Source organism: Limulus polyphemus, unplaced genomic scaffold, assembly GCF_000517525.1.
Source record: "Limulus polyphemus unplaced genomic scaffold, Limulus_polyphemus-2.1.2 Scaffold1370, whole genome shotgun sequence".
NCBI lineage: Eukaryota > Metazoa > Arthropoda > Merostomata > Xiphosura > Limulidae > Limulus > Limulus polyphemus.
Window position 1 is genome coordinate 76,267 of NW_013666980.1, and position 18,989 is coordinate 95,255.

The following is an 18,989-nucleotide window of genomic DNA, read 5'->3' on the forward strand; positions in this document are numbered from 1 at the left end:
TTTTTTTTAACCAAAATCAAATCAGAAAACTTAAAATCAATAATATGTTTTTTTTACAAGTCATTTATCAAAAAGTTTTACTTTTTGACTAAAGCCATATGAATATTCATTAATTATAGAAAGTTAACATTTTCTGAAGAGATTTTGTTTCAGCTATGAAGTGCCTTTAATCCACATACATACACAAAAATAGGATAGGAAACATGTGTACTATTGTATCAGTGGTAATTTGATAAGTCTTCCTTGTATTTAATCATAAAGAAACAAAATCAAAGCTATAGAGAACAATTAATATGTTTAGAAAACAGTATTATATGAAATATTAAATCAACATTGGCTCATAATGTAGAAATCAAAACCAACTTGTACAGAGATAAGAAAACAGAAACAGTAAACCCAAATTCTCAAAAAGATCCATTATGGAACACAGCATCGATATTGAAACTAAGTGACTGAGGAACGAAGCTGTGGATTGTGAAACTGCCTAGAGTCTGAAAGTTGTAGGTTTTGAATTTTAAATTACTACAACACAAACACAAATGTACATGAAATAAGCTTGTATTATTTACATAGTGTTTCACAGGTCAAAAGTATATTACATTTCTTTTAAACTTAAGTACAAGATAAACAGACACTCGAAAAGAATATGCCGATTTCAAGTAAATCCTAACCATTGATTCAAACGGTCATTAAATCTTGACCACCTGTCATGCCAACTGAGCTCTGACCATGAAGGTTCGTGGTGATTTTCTGGGTAAATCTGTGGCTCTTCATCTCGAATACAAAAATAAGATTGAATGACTCCTCGACACATAGGACAGTTAGTCAGTCTTGGAAAGCACGTCATGCATACGCACGTGTGTCTACAAGGAAGCAAAACTCTAGAAATGGGATTGATCTGGCATACAACACATTCTGCTGGTGTTTGGGTACTGCCACTAACACTGTTTGCATACTGTTGCTGATCTGAACTAGAATCCGTAGGCATGTACAGAGGCTGGATAAAAAAAAAAAGTTTTTTTTTAAACATATGTGACAAATAGCCTAGAAATGTTTTTCTGACATCTTAGTGATGTTTTGAAATACGATTTCACTTATAATGTAAATGTTTGTTATGTATGTCACACAACGTTTCCTGTAAGCTATAATCAAGCTCGACTGCCCAGCATGTACCGTACATCAAAAACAACAGGCTGCTTACAAGTCAGTCAGTTGGTAAAAGTTTCATGCGTAAGACTTAGGCCTACAGTTTGAATAATACCACATCCAAACATAAGGCAGGAGTGCAGGCATCAACAACTGCTCAAACAATTTCTGGACAGAAAAGTAGTTTTAACAGGAGTTTGGAGTCTGCCCAGTACAAAGAAAAAATTAGAAGAACATTGATGTCATGCACTATAAATTAGTTTACATATGTAAAATCCCCCCAACTCTCCCATAGATATCCAAATGTCAATGGAAAAACTACCCTTATCCATCCCTTATTAATGTAGGGAGAGATAACATATCAACCATAGTGCACTTGTAACTTAATAATCCCACTATGCACTTTAAAACTAAATAGAATTATACATGTGATAATCACTACATGGCATGGCATTTGATTCTTACCTTCAAACAACATGTCTGCTCATTAGCCTGCTTCAAATACTGTGCTATAACACTGGTATTTAGGGTACACACCGGATCTTTGATGTGTACAATGGTTACCATAGCTACCTGTGAAAACAACATGCATATTAACAACTACTCATGACCAACTTTATAACTTGCAGCTTTAAATCATCCACAAAAATGTACTCGAATTACTCACTTAAGTTAGTTCTTTTCCAAGTTCATAGATTTAAAGCTGTGAATTACAAACTTCAAAAACTACACAGCTTAGTATTTGTTACAAAATACTTAATGATTGTTAATAACTTACTTAATATTTGTTATAAAATACTTAACAAATGTTAATAACTTACTTAATATTTGTTACAAAATACTTAACAAATGTTAATAACTTACTTAATACTTGTTACAAAATACTTAACAAATGTTAATAACTTACTTAATATTTGTTATGGAATACTTAACAAATGTTAATAACTTACTTAATATTTGTTACGGAATACTTAACGAATGTTAATAACTTACTTAATATTTGTTATGGAATACTTAACAAATGTTAATAACTTACTTAATATTTGTTACAAAATACTTAACAAATGTTAATAACTCACTTAATATTTGTTACGGAATACTTAACGAATGTTAATAACTTACTTAATATTTGTTACGGAATACTTAACAGATGTTAATAACTTACTTAATATTTGTTACGGAATACTTAACAAATGTTAATTTACTCATACTTTTGCTGCTTGGCAAAAACAAAATTGGGAGAATAAAGTATGAAGTATGTCAGAAATTAAAAACCCAGTAAAACTAAATTTTTATTTGCTTTGCAAATATGTTCCCCTCAGATGATACTAACTTCTTCTGAAGAGACTGTAGGTTTTTGTTTTACTAAAACAGCAAATATAATAGACAGTGAGTAGCAGAGTGCAAGACTGGCATAATGTTTTAGAGTTTTAGAGTTCTGAAAAAATATGTTCCACTATTTTCAAATGATTTTACCACACTGTTCTGTTGATCCTCTTCTTCGAGCAGCAGATCTTTCCTCATCATCAGTACTACTAAAGGAAACCGTGTTCGAGGTAAGGTTCCTAAATCGGCCGCCATAATGGCCCGGGTTGGGACAATTTTAAGCACCTCATTCTCACAGATGTCTAATCTGAATTTAGTGTAAAGATTCAATAAGGACGAATTTTATTATGTAAATTATTATATGATTCTTTCAAAAAATTAAATATTTTAATTGAGTTAAGATACCTATATATCAGCTTCAACGACTATACCACTTTCTTCATCAACGGGTACAGGTGCAAGATTATGCCTACATATAAAACTAAACAGCTTAGACAACAATTATTATAAAGTATCAAGAGACACAAGAATCTGTCATTGTATATAAATATTTATACACATATATATGTGTGATATATTTTAATGTTAAGTGCAGTCAGAACTGTACAATAACTTTCAAACCACCTTTTATACTGAATGTTCAGATTTCTCTATTGTTTCACTAACGCTAATTTCAAGGCTATGTTTACTGCTAGAGCAAAATTATCAAAGAACTAATTAATCTAAACCACTTAAAACAAAATATTTGTAATATGGCATATAAAAAACAAGTTTGAACTGGAATCTTACTGACAGGGTTTTTTTTTTTTGGTAATAACACATAAATTTTTTTAGCATCCTTAAAATAGTAGTTGAGAATTTTTTAATATGATTTGACTGCTATTTTAAGCAAATAGAAAAAAAGTACTAACTTGTTTCTATAATTTACATTCAAACCTTGCAGAAAATTTAATTTCAGAATAAAAAAGGATACTCTATCATTTGGTTTTTACCCAAACATCTGAATTCTTGAAGATTGTTTCCCAAAAGTGCTTCCTTCAACTGTAGCCATGACGTACAAAGCATTTTATCAAGTTCTTCCATGCTAACACCCCAAAATACTTGCATTAAACAGGGTGTTTGACATGTGATAGAACAATCTATACCTGAAAAACATGCAAATAAAACAAGACCTGATATCTTATGTTTCTACATTGTGTTAGTTCTAATGACTTGTTTTAACTTTGATATTGTTGGTTTGTAAAGGTCAAATTTCTGAAGTTATAGTACAGATTGTGTGTGGTGTGGAGCCTTCATTCTTCCAACGAGGTTAAGAAGTCATTCAGACTTAACTTACAGGCTAGTAAATCAATATTTTTAAGTAATAAATGTATTGAATGAAGCAGAGAGAACCGAATATTTAAGCAGGGAACAGAGTGCATGGCATGATAATTTTCAAGTTTTCATGTTTGAAAACAATACTTTGTCAAGAAATTGAAAATACAGTATCATATAATAAAGTGAAAAAAAACAGAAATGCAAACCAAACCTTTCAACATGCATCAAAACTACAAAAAACACAAACCTCTTTGATCTTTACAACATAACAGAGCACTAGGATGAGCTGTTGGTCTGAAATTCAAGTCCTGGTCAGGGCAGATTTTCCTAATATCCTGATATCTTATAGACTAAAAATGCTTTAGTATGATACCCAGGCACGTACACAGGGGTGGATGGGTTCAGCTGATCCCCCTACTTTTGTGATGTAAAAAAATTTTGCTTATATAGTTATAGTGCAGCTGTTTATAGTATTTAACATTTTCTACATTCTTCTGATGAAGCATTAGCATTTTTTGGCTTGAAATAGTTGCATGACTCCCACATCATTAGCATGCTGGTTGATCTCACAAATTAGAACCCCCCCCTTCAAACATTCAGCATATGAGTCTGATAACATCCACAGAACGTACCAATTTACAAAACCATAGAGGAGAGAAAACCCATGACTAGTGATCAAAGGAAGAAAACAGTTAATTTTAGTGATCAAAAAGGATTGAAGCTTCACAACTTGGGGTAGACAACTGTAAAAATAAAGCAAGACACGCTGAGAAGAAAAAAAAAGTAATACTATGATGCTGAACAGCCAAAGATTTATCATAACAGGAAACCTCTTGAAGAATGAAGGAGAGAGTTAGTGGCTTATTTTAGATAATTTACTGGAGATAATTAAACACATGGAAGCTGCTTCTTGTTCATTATTTCAAACAAGGGATTAAGAAGTAATCAAGGATTGAAGTGGAACATTAACAGCTATGAGTGATTACTTCTAAATCCAGACATATTTTTTACTGGAAACAATTTCATTCCTTATAATACAGTCTTTTATATGTTTTACTAATATAAATAAATAATCTAGATGTCATGTGCATGAGACAAAAGTTGACAATGGGCATTCAGTATAAATACACACATTTGTGTTGGCAGTGCTTAAGGTGAAGCCTGTCTACATTTTTCATAAGTGTTCTTCCATATGCTAGATAACATGAGGAGGTGAAGCCTCTGCTGAAATTATTCTGATTACTAAGTTCATGTTTGTCATTTTTTAATAACCTTGACATTTTCAAATATTTAGCATTTTGTTAAAACATCGAGCTGGACTTGCCCAGTCTCACACGATAATTGCTCATATTAAGGTGAAGCCTGTCTACATTTTTCATAAGTGTTCTTCCATGTGCTAGATAACATGGGGAATAAGTGTTCTTCCATGTGCTAGATAACATGGGGTTGTCTACATTTTTCTATATTTCCTGGTTCAATGCTCATAATAAATATTTCTTAAATGTACAACTGTATTTGAATCTTTGTAGAATGGACGGCAACTGCCTGTCGTAGAGACGCAAGTGTAGAGGACGACGTTTCGCCTTTCGTCTTCAGGACCTTGTGTTTCTACAACAGGCAGCTGCCGTCCATTCTACAAAGTTTCATCATGAATACTCTCTCTAAACAATCTATCAAAGAATACAACTGTATTTGTTTCCTTAATTCTGTAATTGTGTAATTTCACCAATTAGTGATGATTTCAAATATTAATTATATTTTTGTAGATAAAAACTGAAAATAATACAAGAAAGTTGTCAGAATTAACCCAATATTATGCTTCAATTATCTCACCAGAAAGGGAGCTGTCCATGACATTAATAATCTTCAACGTGAATGGATTTTGTACAAGAATCATCGGCTGCAACATTTGTGTTGGCGGTTCATGCACCACAGTCACCGAAGTAAAAGGACCATTTAAGTTCCTGAAACTAAAAAGAAAAAAAAAAGTTTTGTCTCAATATAGACTCGCATTCATTTCTTGCAGTCACATCTATTAGAACTTCTGACTTCGGTTGAAAAAACTTCTCATACATAAATATATTTGATAACTTTACTTTGTTTTTTCTACATAATAACTACACATGCACTCAAAGGGGGTTCTAACAAACACCCTATTTTTGTGATGTTAAAAAATTATGCTTATATATATTTATAACACAGCTGCTTATGGTATTTTACACATTCTGTATTCTTCTGATGAAGCATTAGCATTTTTGTGCTTGAAATAGTAGCATGTCTCCAGACCCACATAGCATAAGCATGCTGGTTGTGCTTCTCACAAATTAGACCCCCCTACCCTTTCAAACATTCTGCATACAAGCCTTAAAACAAAAAAGAATTATTTGGTCCTTCAAGGCTACCCTTAAATACCTGTCTTTAAGAAAAGTAAAGATTTAAACCCAACCTTTATTTTTTAGAAAGTCATCTATTTCCTTCTTAAACTGTCATAAGGTACTAGCCCCCACTACTGCTAACAACAAGTCATTCTAACTAGAGCCTAGCCTGTCTTTTCTAAACCTTGGATCCTTGTGTTCTTTCATTCTACTATCACAAAGAAATATAAAGCTTTTATCCTCTTAATCTTCAAGAGAAAACAAGCTGAAATATCTCTGGACTCATCTTAGTAGTCTCCTAAAAACCATTTCCAATTAGTCAATATTAGGCCAAAATTATACACAGTATTGTATGTGAGGCCTAACTAGTGATTTGTTTATAGAGATAATTATCTATTTTTGACTTATAATCAATAGGCCAATAGATACATCCTAAAAGTCTATTACAGCAGCTTTACTACAAACAACATAGCACTGCCTCGATAGCTTGAGTAATATACCCACCACTATGCCAAGGTACTTTTCTTCAATCTTGATACTGAGTAGGTTCAAATTAATATTATATGTGTGATCCAGGTTTAACAACCCAAAAGTATTACCTTGCATCTATTATAACTAAAGCTAAAAAAAAAGTCCGTTGACAAGTTATTTATCCAACTTGCCAATTAATTCTGTAATAGTAATACCTCAACATCATCAATACTGCTAGAAATACCAAAGAATTTAATGTCATCAACAAATTTAACTAATTATGCTCCTATCAATATATCATTACTATAAATAAGGAACAGCAAAGAACCTAGCTCAAAGTCCTGAGTTACTCCATTTGTAACAATGGTATAGTTCAACTGGGCTCCACCAATAACAGACTATTGGTTTCTCCCATCCAACCACCAACCTTAAATCCAATTAAATGTTTTTTTCTCCAACCCCTTACCAATGTGTTTTTATTGCACCTTGTAAAAGGCTTTTTTTTTTCCGTCATCAAGTTAACAAGCAACATCCCATGGGAAAAAGGTCAGTCACTAACAGAATAGTATAAGTAAGGCAATGTTGTCCTTTGGTGAATCTATGTTAACTCTCATTTATGATACGTTAGTGTTAACTGATATCAAAGCTTCTTCCCAATTCAGAAGACTTATAATTTCTTAATATCGATAGATATATAAGTTATAAGCCCAATAATCACTAGGCCTGCTGTTAAATTATCATCTTTTAAGTTCTCTTTAAAGAAAATACATGTCTATACTACAGTATACATAATTACTACAGCTATACGAAACAGTCTGATAGAAAATATGATTGCGAGAAAAACATCTTGCTGAACCAGTGAACACAGTTATAGTTATACTAACATAATACCGAATATTAATAAAGTACGGCCTATAATTTAGTACACAGTATTCAATTAACATATTAAGTACCTTTTCACACGCAATCGCTAGTCTTACTTAGCCTAGATCACTCAGGAGTAGACACTAAGACAAGTAAACTTTAAACTTTAACAAGTCACGCAAAATACAAATTATAATTTCTGGTTTATAGTTAAGCCTTACTAGTATTAGTAATTAACAATTAGACTTAATAGTTTATAGCTTACACAATCGGGAAGACTTATTAAGGCTTTAATTTTTATTGAGCTTAGTAGCTACTTTGGTACTTTTAAGTTGAATTTAATTGTCATGTATTACGTGTACTTCTTCAACACGTTTATTTAATTAAAACAAACATTATACAAAAAAAGTGAGAAACCTCTGATTAAGCAACGACTGAATAGTTTTTACCGTAGAAGAAAAGTCATCATCGTAAAAAAAGAAATTAAAACAACAAAAATGGCTATAACGTTAGAAGCTCCTGCTAACGCTGCTAACGTAGCCATTGTTAAGCTTTTATATCACGTGACAAAACACTAGTTGTAATTGGATAAAATGAGCGCCTTTTTGCGAGTGACAAAGTTTAAACCAGTGGCGAGTTGTTTTCTATGCTGAGGATGGTGGTAGTGAGTTACTTGCTACAGTAGAACAAGAAAATTCTAACTTATAATAATATAGAATTAACATGTAAGATATTAATCCGCAAAGGTACGTATTTTAATAGTATTTACTTTCGTATATAATATAGTGTAGAACTGACTACAACTAGTAGTACTAAATACTAGGCTACTTTAGCGTATTTTTTACTAATACTACTAGTAGTAGGTAATTTCTGCTCAGACTACCCTCATATAGTAACACTAACAGTAATATTAATTTATTAACACTTAAGAGTGGTAATATTTCTAACGTTAATAATCGTAGGACGCACAAATATAAATTTTGGCAAGGTAGGACCCATCTACAGTTAAGACAGTTTTATTTTTCTAACACCAACAAATCGTTTATTTTGTGAGGTAAAATAAAACCTTCAGAGGCTCCTTAAAATGCAACTGGTCCAATATAGACTCATTCTTAGATGAAATTACATGCATTTATTTTAAGAGTAGTTGTAGAACTAGAATATAAAAATTGGTTGTGGTGATAACTTGATTTCATTCATTTTGTGGAACATTTAAGATCAGTTTATGTTTCATGTAACTTTTAACAAATAAATTCAATAGTAGAATGTTCAAAAATTGTTTGATTACACCTTTTTTCTTCTCTTATTTATACATATATAACCTTATTTTACAAACCACGAGTTGGTTGTGTTATATACAAATAATTGTGGGCTGTTTTCAAGATACTAAAGTAAAATTATTTTTGGTTCTTTTAGAGTAAAATTGCAGTTAAGTGTAGCATTTTTATCAGTTTATATTTGTGTCATTCTATTTATGCAGATTACTAGCACAAGGGAAGGACAAAACAGAATGACTTCCAATTCCAATAAAAAGCAAAAAATTGCTCACTGCATTCCAAAAAGAGGTTAGAGGTTTGTCATTATTTTATTATATTTATATATATATATTCTAAAGGGCCAGCAGTTTACCCTGTTACAATTTAAATCTTATTAATAAAAGACAAAAATTATTTTTTGAAATAATTTATTTCTTAGTTTTTTAATGTTAGTTTAATAGGTAACTGAATTTTCTTAGCAAGTTTTTGCCATAGTTGTTCTTAATTACAAAAGAACATTAATATGAAGTGGATAAACCCTGGTATAATTATTTCCCAGAAAGGGAGCTAAAGGCGGCCTGGAGGAGTCACCTGCTTTAACCACTCGTACCACTATATAGTATTGTGTTGTCTGTCAGTCAGTCAGTAGACAATAAAATGATGTAACATGAGGGAACTTAATGTTGCAATTTATACTGTTGTGATGTCAGTAAACCATGCACATGTCATGAATGACGTGAAGAATTATGCATTTTGTAGGCTACAACACAGCATGACTTATGAACTACAAAAGCAAGGAATACAAATATTTGTTACTCTTAATTTTGGTTTTATTTACTTTTGAAACAGAACACTTTCAGGGACACTGTAGAAGTATATCTAATTTAGAGTATGGTAACATTATACATTGGAAACAAAAATGTAGGCTTAAAGTGGATGAATACACTGTAGTGACATAATGTCTTCTCTTAATATAGTAATAATAATGTACTTTAGTTATATTTTAAAGAGATAAGACAAGCCGATTCCTTATCGTATATTTTGTAGATTTTATACAGAGGGTTGAGTATGTTCTACTAAAATATTTTTGAATTTGCAAGTCACATGACAACTACAGCCAACAGAAAATTGTGGTGGAATGTATCAGAACTAAATTTTGAAATTGTTTAACATTTGGTAGGTATTATGATGCCACCAAAAATTGATCACTTTTGGGAAAGGTTTGTACTTAATGACACTAGAAACAAAGGAATATGTATCAAATTGGAACACCAGAACCATCCAGAAAAAGAGCTGCAACAAGTTGTACCCCTACTGTAGTAAGCAATGTGCAGTGTCTTGTAACAGACAAGAATACACAAACACAAAGTTCAGTGCCAAAACCATCCTTATGTGACAGGCAAGAATACACAAAGTTCAGTGCCAAAACCAACCTTATGTAACAGGTAACAGTATGCAACATATTGAAAAGGATCTCCAAGTGGAAAAGTAACACAAATCATTTATGCACATTGCTTCCACAGTATATCAATTCAATAGTCACGTGTATACAGGCAGCTGGAGACTGAAAATGTTTTTTATGCTATTCCAAGATGAAGACAAAGCAGTTAAATCCCCATATGCGTCATCTATGAATATCTGTGTGATCGTACTATTGAAATGGGTATTGAAAGACTGTCATTCTCATATGCTAAATTGCGTATGGAAAGTAAGCAGGGAGGAGTAATGTGCTTTAGACATTACAACCTTAAGGTGGAGCCTTTTTCAATGGAAACTACAGTGCAGAGCTATTTTCAGGATAAAGAGTGAACAGTTGTAACAATGTGTTGAAACTACAAAATTGTTTTAATATAACATTTTCAACTTCTGTATTGCAAATCTTTCCCGAGACCTAAAAACTAATGCACTTGGTTACCACTAAAATATAAATAATTTTGTTGATAATTTTATTGAAATTATCAAAAACAAAAAAATGATTTCACCTTGATGTTACTGTTCCTTGCATGAGGAGAACATAGAGGGAGGGGGATCAGATTTTAGTTTCCAGGCAGTAAACATTTTACTCTGGTTTTAAGGTGTGAAAGACAGACATTCTTCAGCTTTATACATACATAGATAACCTGTTTACATGTAGTGTACAGTTAACTTTAGTTTCCAAGTGTGACAGAAAGATACAATACAACTTTTTATATACATAGATAACCTGCTTACATGTAGTGTACAGTTGACTTTAGTTTCCAAGTGTGACAGGAAGATACAATACAACTTTTTATATACATAGATAACCTGCTTACATGTAGTGTACAGTTGACTTTAGTTTCCAAGTGTGACAGAAAGATACAATACAACTTTTTATATACATAGATAACCTGTTTACATGTAGTGTACAGTTGACTTTAGTTTCCAAGTGTGACAGAAAGATACAATACAACTTTTTATATACATAGATAACCTGTTTACATGTAGTGTACAGTTGACTTTAGTTTCCACGAGTACTTTGCTCTCTAAAACACAAAATGATGCATTGTGTTTTAAAGAAACAGATGAAAGAAATGTAGTTTATCAATGTAGTAGGTTTATTTAAAAATATGTTTATTTGTTGTTGTTGTTTTTTATTTTGGTTGATGTCGGCACCTTTAATGAGAAGGTAGGAAATCTTTTTCACATAGTTGAATTTTCTACACGAGTCTAAATGAAAACCAAAATAATAATCAACACTAAGCATCTAAGTAAAATAATGGACAATGGTGATATTTACATATGATTTTTCTTGCACAGCTGTTTGCATTCTTTGTGAAACCAACTATGAAGAAGAGTTGATGGTTGGAAAGTTCTTTCATCATGATGAATTCTCAATACATCATTTCTGTATGGTAAGATGATATCGTGCAATCGAAGAACGTATTAGAATACTAACAAATTTATTTCTATTTTCTTTATAAGTTAGATTTGTATATCGCCTTAAGTTGTTGTTTTTTCCGTAAGTTATATAATAATTTTACTCTCTCTCTCTCTTTCTTCTTCTTTTATATATATATATATATTTATTTATTTATTATTATTGAGACTAAAAGTGTTTTGAAATGATTTTACCCTAAATTAAAACAAACATCATTTTTCTAAGTTTAAAATGAATATTTTTCAGCTGTTAGCCAGTGGTCTGGAACAAAAAGGGCAAACTGACGAAGATGGAATTGTTGGGTTTTTGCCTGAAGACATTTGGATAGAAGTAAAGCGAGGAAGAAGACTGGTAAAACCATTATGTTTCTTCCTCTTTATGTGTGCACTTTATTAACCAGAAATTTTGCTACTGTATAGAGGCCATACTCAATACAATTAAAACTTTATTATCTGGCATCTGTCAGACCTGGATAGGCAAAAATTCTGGTTACAAAAGCATTCCCCAGAGGATATTTTACAGGAAAAATTTTAACACCTTGTTGATTATTTCTACATCATCTATAGTAATAACAGTTTTAAACAATAATAAATGTTATAAAAACAAAACCTTAACTTGTATAAAAACATTTATAAGTACAGTATTTTAAGTGTGACTCACAGTACAGGTGGCTAACAACTGAAGCTTGCTGATGGAAAAGAATGTAAACAAAGCCATAACAGCACCATTATTAAGTTATAATGAGCATTTGTATTTGGAGATTTTGAAATTTCTGATTACAAGAACTTTCTGGATGTGAAGATGCTGGATAACAAATGTTTTATTTTGAGGATTCAAATCATAGATTACTACATTGATACCATAGAATTCCACTATAACTTATCAAGCTTAGTAACTAAGATGTATTTTAGCCTAAAAATATATGAAATTTCAAGCAGACTAATGACACATCCTACCTTGCTGAAATATTGGTTCAAAAGAAAGAAATGGCACCAAGCCCATTAAAATGTCTGACATTCTGAGCTTCCGATTGGTTATTCATGTCATGTATAGAAGTAAGTGTATATAAGGGAGCATTTCTAAAAATGGAAAGAGGTGAGCGGGGTACCACTGTTTGATTCATTACATGAGCAATATCTTAGCAAATTGAAAAGATAAAAAGCTCTTATTTTATATTCTAGCTTCTCAATATTGGTAATTTGAGTTTCTAATTCATACAAAACTATAAACTCAGTATTTTGACTTCATAAACATCTAATTTGAACCAGTGCTGCATTCAACAAATCACGTGACACACAAAAATCAATGTTTATCTGTGTTTTTTTTAGTATTTGCTTTTAAATTAAGAAATTGAGTAATATGTAGTACTAAAATTTGAATTATAATTTACAGTTTGATACCAAAGTTATTGACATAAATTAATGAAATAGTATTCCAATAAAATTTTTAATGCGAGTCAACAAACGAGATGACATGGCCTTTCATCCGTGACCCGTCTCGATAAGGTCAATACCTTTAGTGCTAAGGGAATCTCATATATTTTCTCGTAATGTTAGGGAAACCAGCCAGTATCTTCTGAAAAGTAGCTAATTATTTAGAGCCACAAGCTCGGTAGCTTTCATTGGGTGACTAAGTTTCATAATTTGGGTGGACCAAAGAAATTATTCGGCTTTGGTCTTACTCCCTCTCACACAAAGTTATCTCGATCTTTCTGCCCTCTAAGCATTGCTAAAATATTTTTGCAATCAGAAGACCAATCTATATACCCCATTAATTTTGCTCCAAATCTTCTGACCAGCTTCAGTCAGTTGTCAGTCTACCCCATCCTCCTCATTATCTGACCATTTTGTTTTGGCATACCATCATGTTTCAGATCCATATTTGGATTCTCAGCAATTAGATCCTCTACTTCCCCTTTGGAATTCGAATCCTGGGGCTTCGGTTCATTTTAATCAGACTCAATTTTCAAGGATTTGCCTTTCCCTCTCCCCTCTTTTATGTTACCTGTCTTCCCTCTGTTTATTTTCTGAAGCTTTTTGTTGCTCTTCTGACCTTTTTTCAGATGAGCTCATGGCCCTCCTTTGGTCCATTATGACATGTTTATTGGACTCTACTCTTTCTCTTAATACCTGACTCCTGTGATGTTGGGGAGGGGTGCATCTTCCACATTCATCCCTGCAAGATCTGCACCAGCCCCATTCCTATACAATACGATATTTGGAGGTCATCCTGATACCTTGGAATCCAGGGTTGATATTCCAAGGACGAGTTATGGAACCTCGTCAGTCTGGTTGAGGATGTGTAATAACTTTACTTATTCAGTTTATATTTTACTGTGGACTGCACCTCTCAGTCCATATTACACTTGTCCACATCCCATATCAGATTTATTTCCTCCTTCAAGAGCAAAGAGCATACCTATTCCAGGTGTAGTGTGGTACCCCACTTGGGTGCTTCAATTTCGTATTGGAGCATACAAGTTCATTTTGGGCAGTTGCTTTTCTCTTGGTTTCAAATGGTGAGTTCCTACACTGGCCCATCCACCTTACAATGTGGTATTCTAGCTTTGTATGAGAGAAGGTAAAACCGTATCAGAAGTTAACACTTTTTTTACACTGAAAATGTATTTCCGATAGGTACTTATCTTCTCTCACACTTCCCACCCTTCCTTCCCTCTGCTGGTGTTATTCTTTCAGAGCTTGCCAATTCTTGAAAGTGAGGATTGATGAGAATAGCAGAGGGAGCTAGCCAATATAGATGGTGCAATGTTATTGGTGGAGAGTAGTCACATGATATGTACATGTTCAAAAATTGATGGGATGTATAATGCTTAGAGGGTAGAAAGAAGATTGAGATAGCTTTGTCTGATGGGAGATAAGTACCTATTGGAAATACATTTTCAGTGTAGGAAAAACGTTAACTTTAATTACTGTTTAAACTGTATTGAAGGATTGTTATTAAGTTGTATTAGTTTAATCTGCCACAGCATATACATTTTTCATTATCATTAGTGTTGTGGATCTGGAAGCAATTGATATGGCTTAATTTTCTTCTTCCTAGCGATGTTTCTTTTGTAAAAAGACCGGGGCAACAGTGGGCTGCTGTAATAAGAACTGTAGGAAAGTGTTTCATGTGCCTTGTGCTTATGGACGAGGTGTCCTTCACCAGTTTTTTGATAATTTTTCGTGAGTATTTTGTGATATAATATTCAAGTTGTGAGGAGTAACCTTAAAGCATGTATCAGTGTTAGAAATAATAGCTTTCATCATTTAACATTCATCACAAGGTCTTTAAGTGATGTAAAGACAGCAATATTTTTTGTTAGTGAAACAATATATACGTAGTTCGTAATTATTTTATACTTTAGGTTATTTCAGAAATCTTGCAGATGCTTAGTTACAGGTGCGAATAATCATATCAATTATCTTTTTATCAATATTTTCAAAATTGATTAAATACATTTAAATGTAGGGTATTTCCAATAGTATTTAAAATATAGTTACATTAAAATGAAGTGGAAGAAACCGTCTACAATTAACACAACATATTTTCACAAGTACATCTGTATAAGCATTTGATTGGAATTAATTTTTCATTACTTCCCTTGGAATGTAAAACAAGACTTTCATAGTTATGTATAGATAAAGTATTAATGATTTTGAATGAACTGGTGGCATCTTGTCTCAAATTTTCACTTCTCGTAGGTTTTATCTAGATATTACCTGTAACATATGAACTTTAAGTGGTTGGTTCATATATGGTGACGTTTCATAAATGGGTATATAGTTTCTAAATTACTGTTTAGTTAAATATGTGCCAATTTTTTACAGGTTATTTACAGATCTTTTTACTTTCAGTCAGGATAGAAAAATTAAATACTGGTGATTAATCCTGAACAATATGTGTACTTTTAAATGAATGTTGCAGGTCTTTTTGTGCAGACCACAAGCCTAAACAAAACATCTCAAAGAAATCCAGTATACTCTATTCGTGCCCGATCTGTCTGTATTCTGTCAATAACCAAGATGTTGACAACGTCATACTTTCTCCATGCTGCAAAAATTCGTTGTTTCACCGACAATGTATCCAGGTTTGTGCTTCATGTTATATTGAGGTTTTTCTGGCTAATGGTTGTTGAAAGGACAAACAATTTGTTTTTACCAACGACTTCATAAATTTTAATTTTTAGTAGAAGTTTTTTATTTTACACTCATAATGTTCTAATAGTCACTCAGTTTTACTATAATAATGAAAAAAGTGTAAGAAAGATTAGGACTTATTCAAAAAAACATTTTTTGTTGTATTTGTTTTCAAAACATAGTGAACAAAATTCAGAATATCTGCTAGTGTGATACACAATAGTTTCCTTGTGATTTGTTTAACATTAAAGTTACCAGAAAAAACATGGTTATAAACCAGAACCAGAAGGAACTAATAGAAAACAAAGTGTTGGATATTTGTATTGTGGCTGCAATTTTATTTTTTCTCATTCCTCTTCAATAATGAATTTACATTTAATTATATATATAAGATTCACCTGTGTAAGCGATTAAGTGAGACACTGGGATGTCAGACTTGTTTTTAATATTACTGTTTGATTACCATGTTCATCAACAATTCTTTAATTGTTTTATAACAGATGCAGGCTTTATGTGCTGGGTACTTCTTTAGGTGCCCCATCTGCAATAATAAGGAAGACTTTCAAAATGAAATGCTTACATATGGTATTTACATACCTGAACAGTAAGTTTTTGTTTCTTCTTAAACGAGATAGTGACTTTATTACAAAGATTCTGTAAAGCTTGTTTTATTGTACTATGTTATAATTAAAACAAGCCATTAATTTTTTCTTACAAATATAAAGAGTATGTCATCAGTACCTACTAAGTGGGCAGGGATTTAATGCTGTCTTTTTTTAATTTATTCCTGCAAGTAAGAGAAATAATTACTTGTTGTTATTTTTTTATGTAAATCATTTGCAATTATATTTCTACTGTCAGTGTCAAATTGAATCCAGGACGTCTTGCCCATAAAGCAAATGCTCTTAACCTTCTTGCTATGGGTAGGTCAAAAGTATGCATGTCACAACCTTTTATGGAGTTATTTTCAAAGTTTAATTAAAGTACTTTATTGTCAATGTAAACAAGTAACCTTAGCATCAAAATTTAGGTTAATAAACCAAATTTTAATATTATGTAAGTTTTAATTTTAAAAGGAAATATTTAAGTAAGTCCTCAATCTCCCCTTGAATGAGAATCATGACATTCATTTTCTAGTTCTTGCCCATTCTCTAATTTATTTACCACCCCTCTCTGAAATATGGAGTTTAATGTAAATTACTAATTATAATATAGATATTACTTAGACAAAGTTTCATTTTTATAACTTTCAATCTTCTTTGTTCACAGACATATCGTCTCTCTTATAAATTGCCAATAATTTTTTCTGACATTTTATACTATATCATTTATAACCAACAGAAAGACAAAGTTTTAATGCATCAAATGACATATAATATTACATTGTTTTCCGTGCAGAGTATTGTTAATTTTGTCTTCAGTTTAAAAGTTTATCTTGCAGTGTTCAGATCGAACAGCTAAAGGAATTATTTTAAAATATTTATACCTTAGTTAAAAAGCCAGTAAAATTATAACAGTTATTGGACATTGTTAACTATGTGTGTGTGTGTTATTATTCTGTGTTCTTAGGTGCATTATTTAAATAAATAAATATTATTTAATGTACTACTATCATTACAAAAAAAAGTAGGCTTAAATTTCATAGGCAACCGACAGCAAAAAAATAAGATGTCAAACATAAATGCTATACATATTCTTGTTTTTCACGTATATTTTTTATTTATTGTTATAAATATAACTAAAATGTAAAGAGTAGAAGCTTATTAGGTTAGATTAGATAAGATAATGGAAAATAATGATAATTCTCGAGGAGGTATGCTCCCAAGTAGCTTGTGTGTTACATATCATTCAAAATGGTAACTGGAGCTGTGCATTTGCTGAGTGATTTACAACTTGTATAGCAGTATTACTAGTTAGACATGGTTCATATGGCAATAAAACAGTAAAATTAAGAATAAACGGGTGTAAACTGTTACGAGCCTTAAGGTATTTAGGATAAAGAAATATACAGTCATTCTAGTAAGAAAACAAAGGTAAATTTAGATTTATTTCCTACTTTTTGTGGTAGTTATAAGGTTGGTCAAATTGACCAACTCTGTAAAGTTAGGGTAGAGAAAATAACAACTAAAACATAAAGTTTAACTATGAAAAACATGTGATATTTATTTAGGAGGTTTTAGAAGTTACTACACAAATGAAATTTGAAAATTTTCAGATCAAGAAATATATTTTAAATTTTAACATGAAAATCACTTTGCACTTGATGCAGACAACACTGACTTTATATTATAGTCACTGACAAATCATTAGTTAAAATACATAATTAAAAAATCTGATTTACTGTGTACAAATGACTTGTAATGTTACTGAAAGCTTGTGAAATTTTGTAAAGATACGTGCACCATATTAAAAGTTTCTGTATGGATACTCTCATGATTACTTGATGGTTACAAAGTCAGTGTAACCCATTAACCCTGTATGGAAATAATTAAAGATATCACTAGTAAGGCATTTCTTCACAAACGAAAGTACCACATTCTTCCCCTATCATAAACGAAGCCCACCCTCGGACCTAAACTCTAGGTTGGGAGGTAACCACTACTTGGATACAACTGTTTCTGGCAATAATCCCATTGTTATACTGAATATAGGACATCTCACATATGAAAAAAATTCTCTAGAGCACCAGCTGTACTAAAGGATTAACCCGTTAATAAATCAGACCACCAAATCAATACTTGACAAAGCATCAACAAAATGTTTAAATAGTTTGACATAACACTATTAAGAAGTACTTAAAACTCCTCCTAATATTAATGTAGAAACAGTTTTACCAATTTTAAATACAGCATTACTACTACCATGTTTGAGAAATGTTTCCTATAACAAATTCTTATCACTTATTTCCACAAATAGATATTATAATCTTTGTATAAAGTTGAAGAGTATTTTGAATGTTAACCCTAATGTTTGGTAATGTAATTAAATATAATTACTGTTGAAAGAATTGCTGTACATATGAATGAGCTATATCTGTGTTGCTTTTTATTTTATTCTGAATTTAGCCAACTACTTAAATATAATTACTGTTGAAAGAATTGTTGTACATATGAATGAGCTATATCTGTGTTGCTTTTTATTTTATTCTGAATTTAGCCAACTACTTAAATATAATTACTGTTGAAAGAATTGTTGT

At 31.6% G+C, this 18,989-nt stretch overlaps 2 protein-coding genes across 7 annotated transcripts; one reads left to right on the forward strand and one right to left on the reverse strand.

Moving 5' to 3' along the window:
• Window positions 1-67: 67 nt before the first annotated feature.
• Window positions 68-8,053, reverse strand: LOC106463295 (cell growth regulator with RING finger domain protein 1-like). 4 transcript variants are annotated; one of them, XM_022390744.1, is made up of 6 exons: window positions 7,917-8,053; window positions 5,623-5,759; window positions 3,446-3,617; window positions 2,623-2,779; window positions 1,612-1,719; window positions 68-997 (listed from the first exon to the last, which is right to left on the reverse strand). In XM_022390744.1, exons 2-6 carry the CDS (start codon window positions 5,696-5,698, stop codon window positions 656-658), a joined length of 855 nt encoding a protein of 284 aa, XP_022246452.1. In that variant the 5' UTR covers window positions 5,699-5,759; window positions 7,917-8,053; the 3' UTR covers window positions 68-655. The 4 variants fall into 4 exon arrangements, with proteins under 4 accessions (XP_022246452.1, XP_013778764.1, XP_022246453.1 ...); XM_013923310.2 differs by having other exon boundaries at window positions 7,949-8,048; XM_022390745.1 differs by lacking the exon at window positions 7,917-8,053 and adding an exon at window positions 7,765-7,853.
• A 52-nt stretch (window positions 8,054-8,105) lies between these two features.
• Window positions 8,106-16,401, forward strand: LOC106463296 (PHD finger protein 7-like). Of its 3 annotated transcripts, none has more exons than XR_002611459.1 (7): window positions 8,106-8,245; window positions 8,980-9,064; window positions 11,534-11,628; window positions 11,901-12,005; window positions 14,715-14,839; window positions 15,596-15,744; window positions 16,294-16,397. XR_002611459.1 is itself a non-coding variant. In XM_013923311.2 (7 exons), the coding sequence occupies exons 2-7, from the start codon at window positions 9,010-9,012 to the stop codon at window positions 16,399-16,401; spliced, it is 651 nt and encodes a 216-aa protein (XP_013778765.1). In that variant the 5' UTR covers window positions 8,117-8,245; window positions 8,980-9,009. The 3 variants fall into 3 exon arrangements, 2 of the variants coding, with proteins under 2 accessions (XP_013778765.1, XP_022246451.1); XM_013923311.2 differs by having other exon boundaries at window positions 8,117-8,245; window positions 15,582-15,744; window positions 16,294-16,401; XM_022390743.1 differs by lacking the exon at window positions 8,106-8,245 and having other exon boundaries at window positions 8,998-9,071; window positions 15,582-15,744; window positions 16,294-16,401.
• The last annotated feature ends 2,588 nt before the right edge of the window (window positions 16,402-18,989 follow it).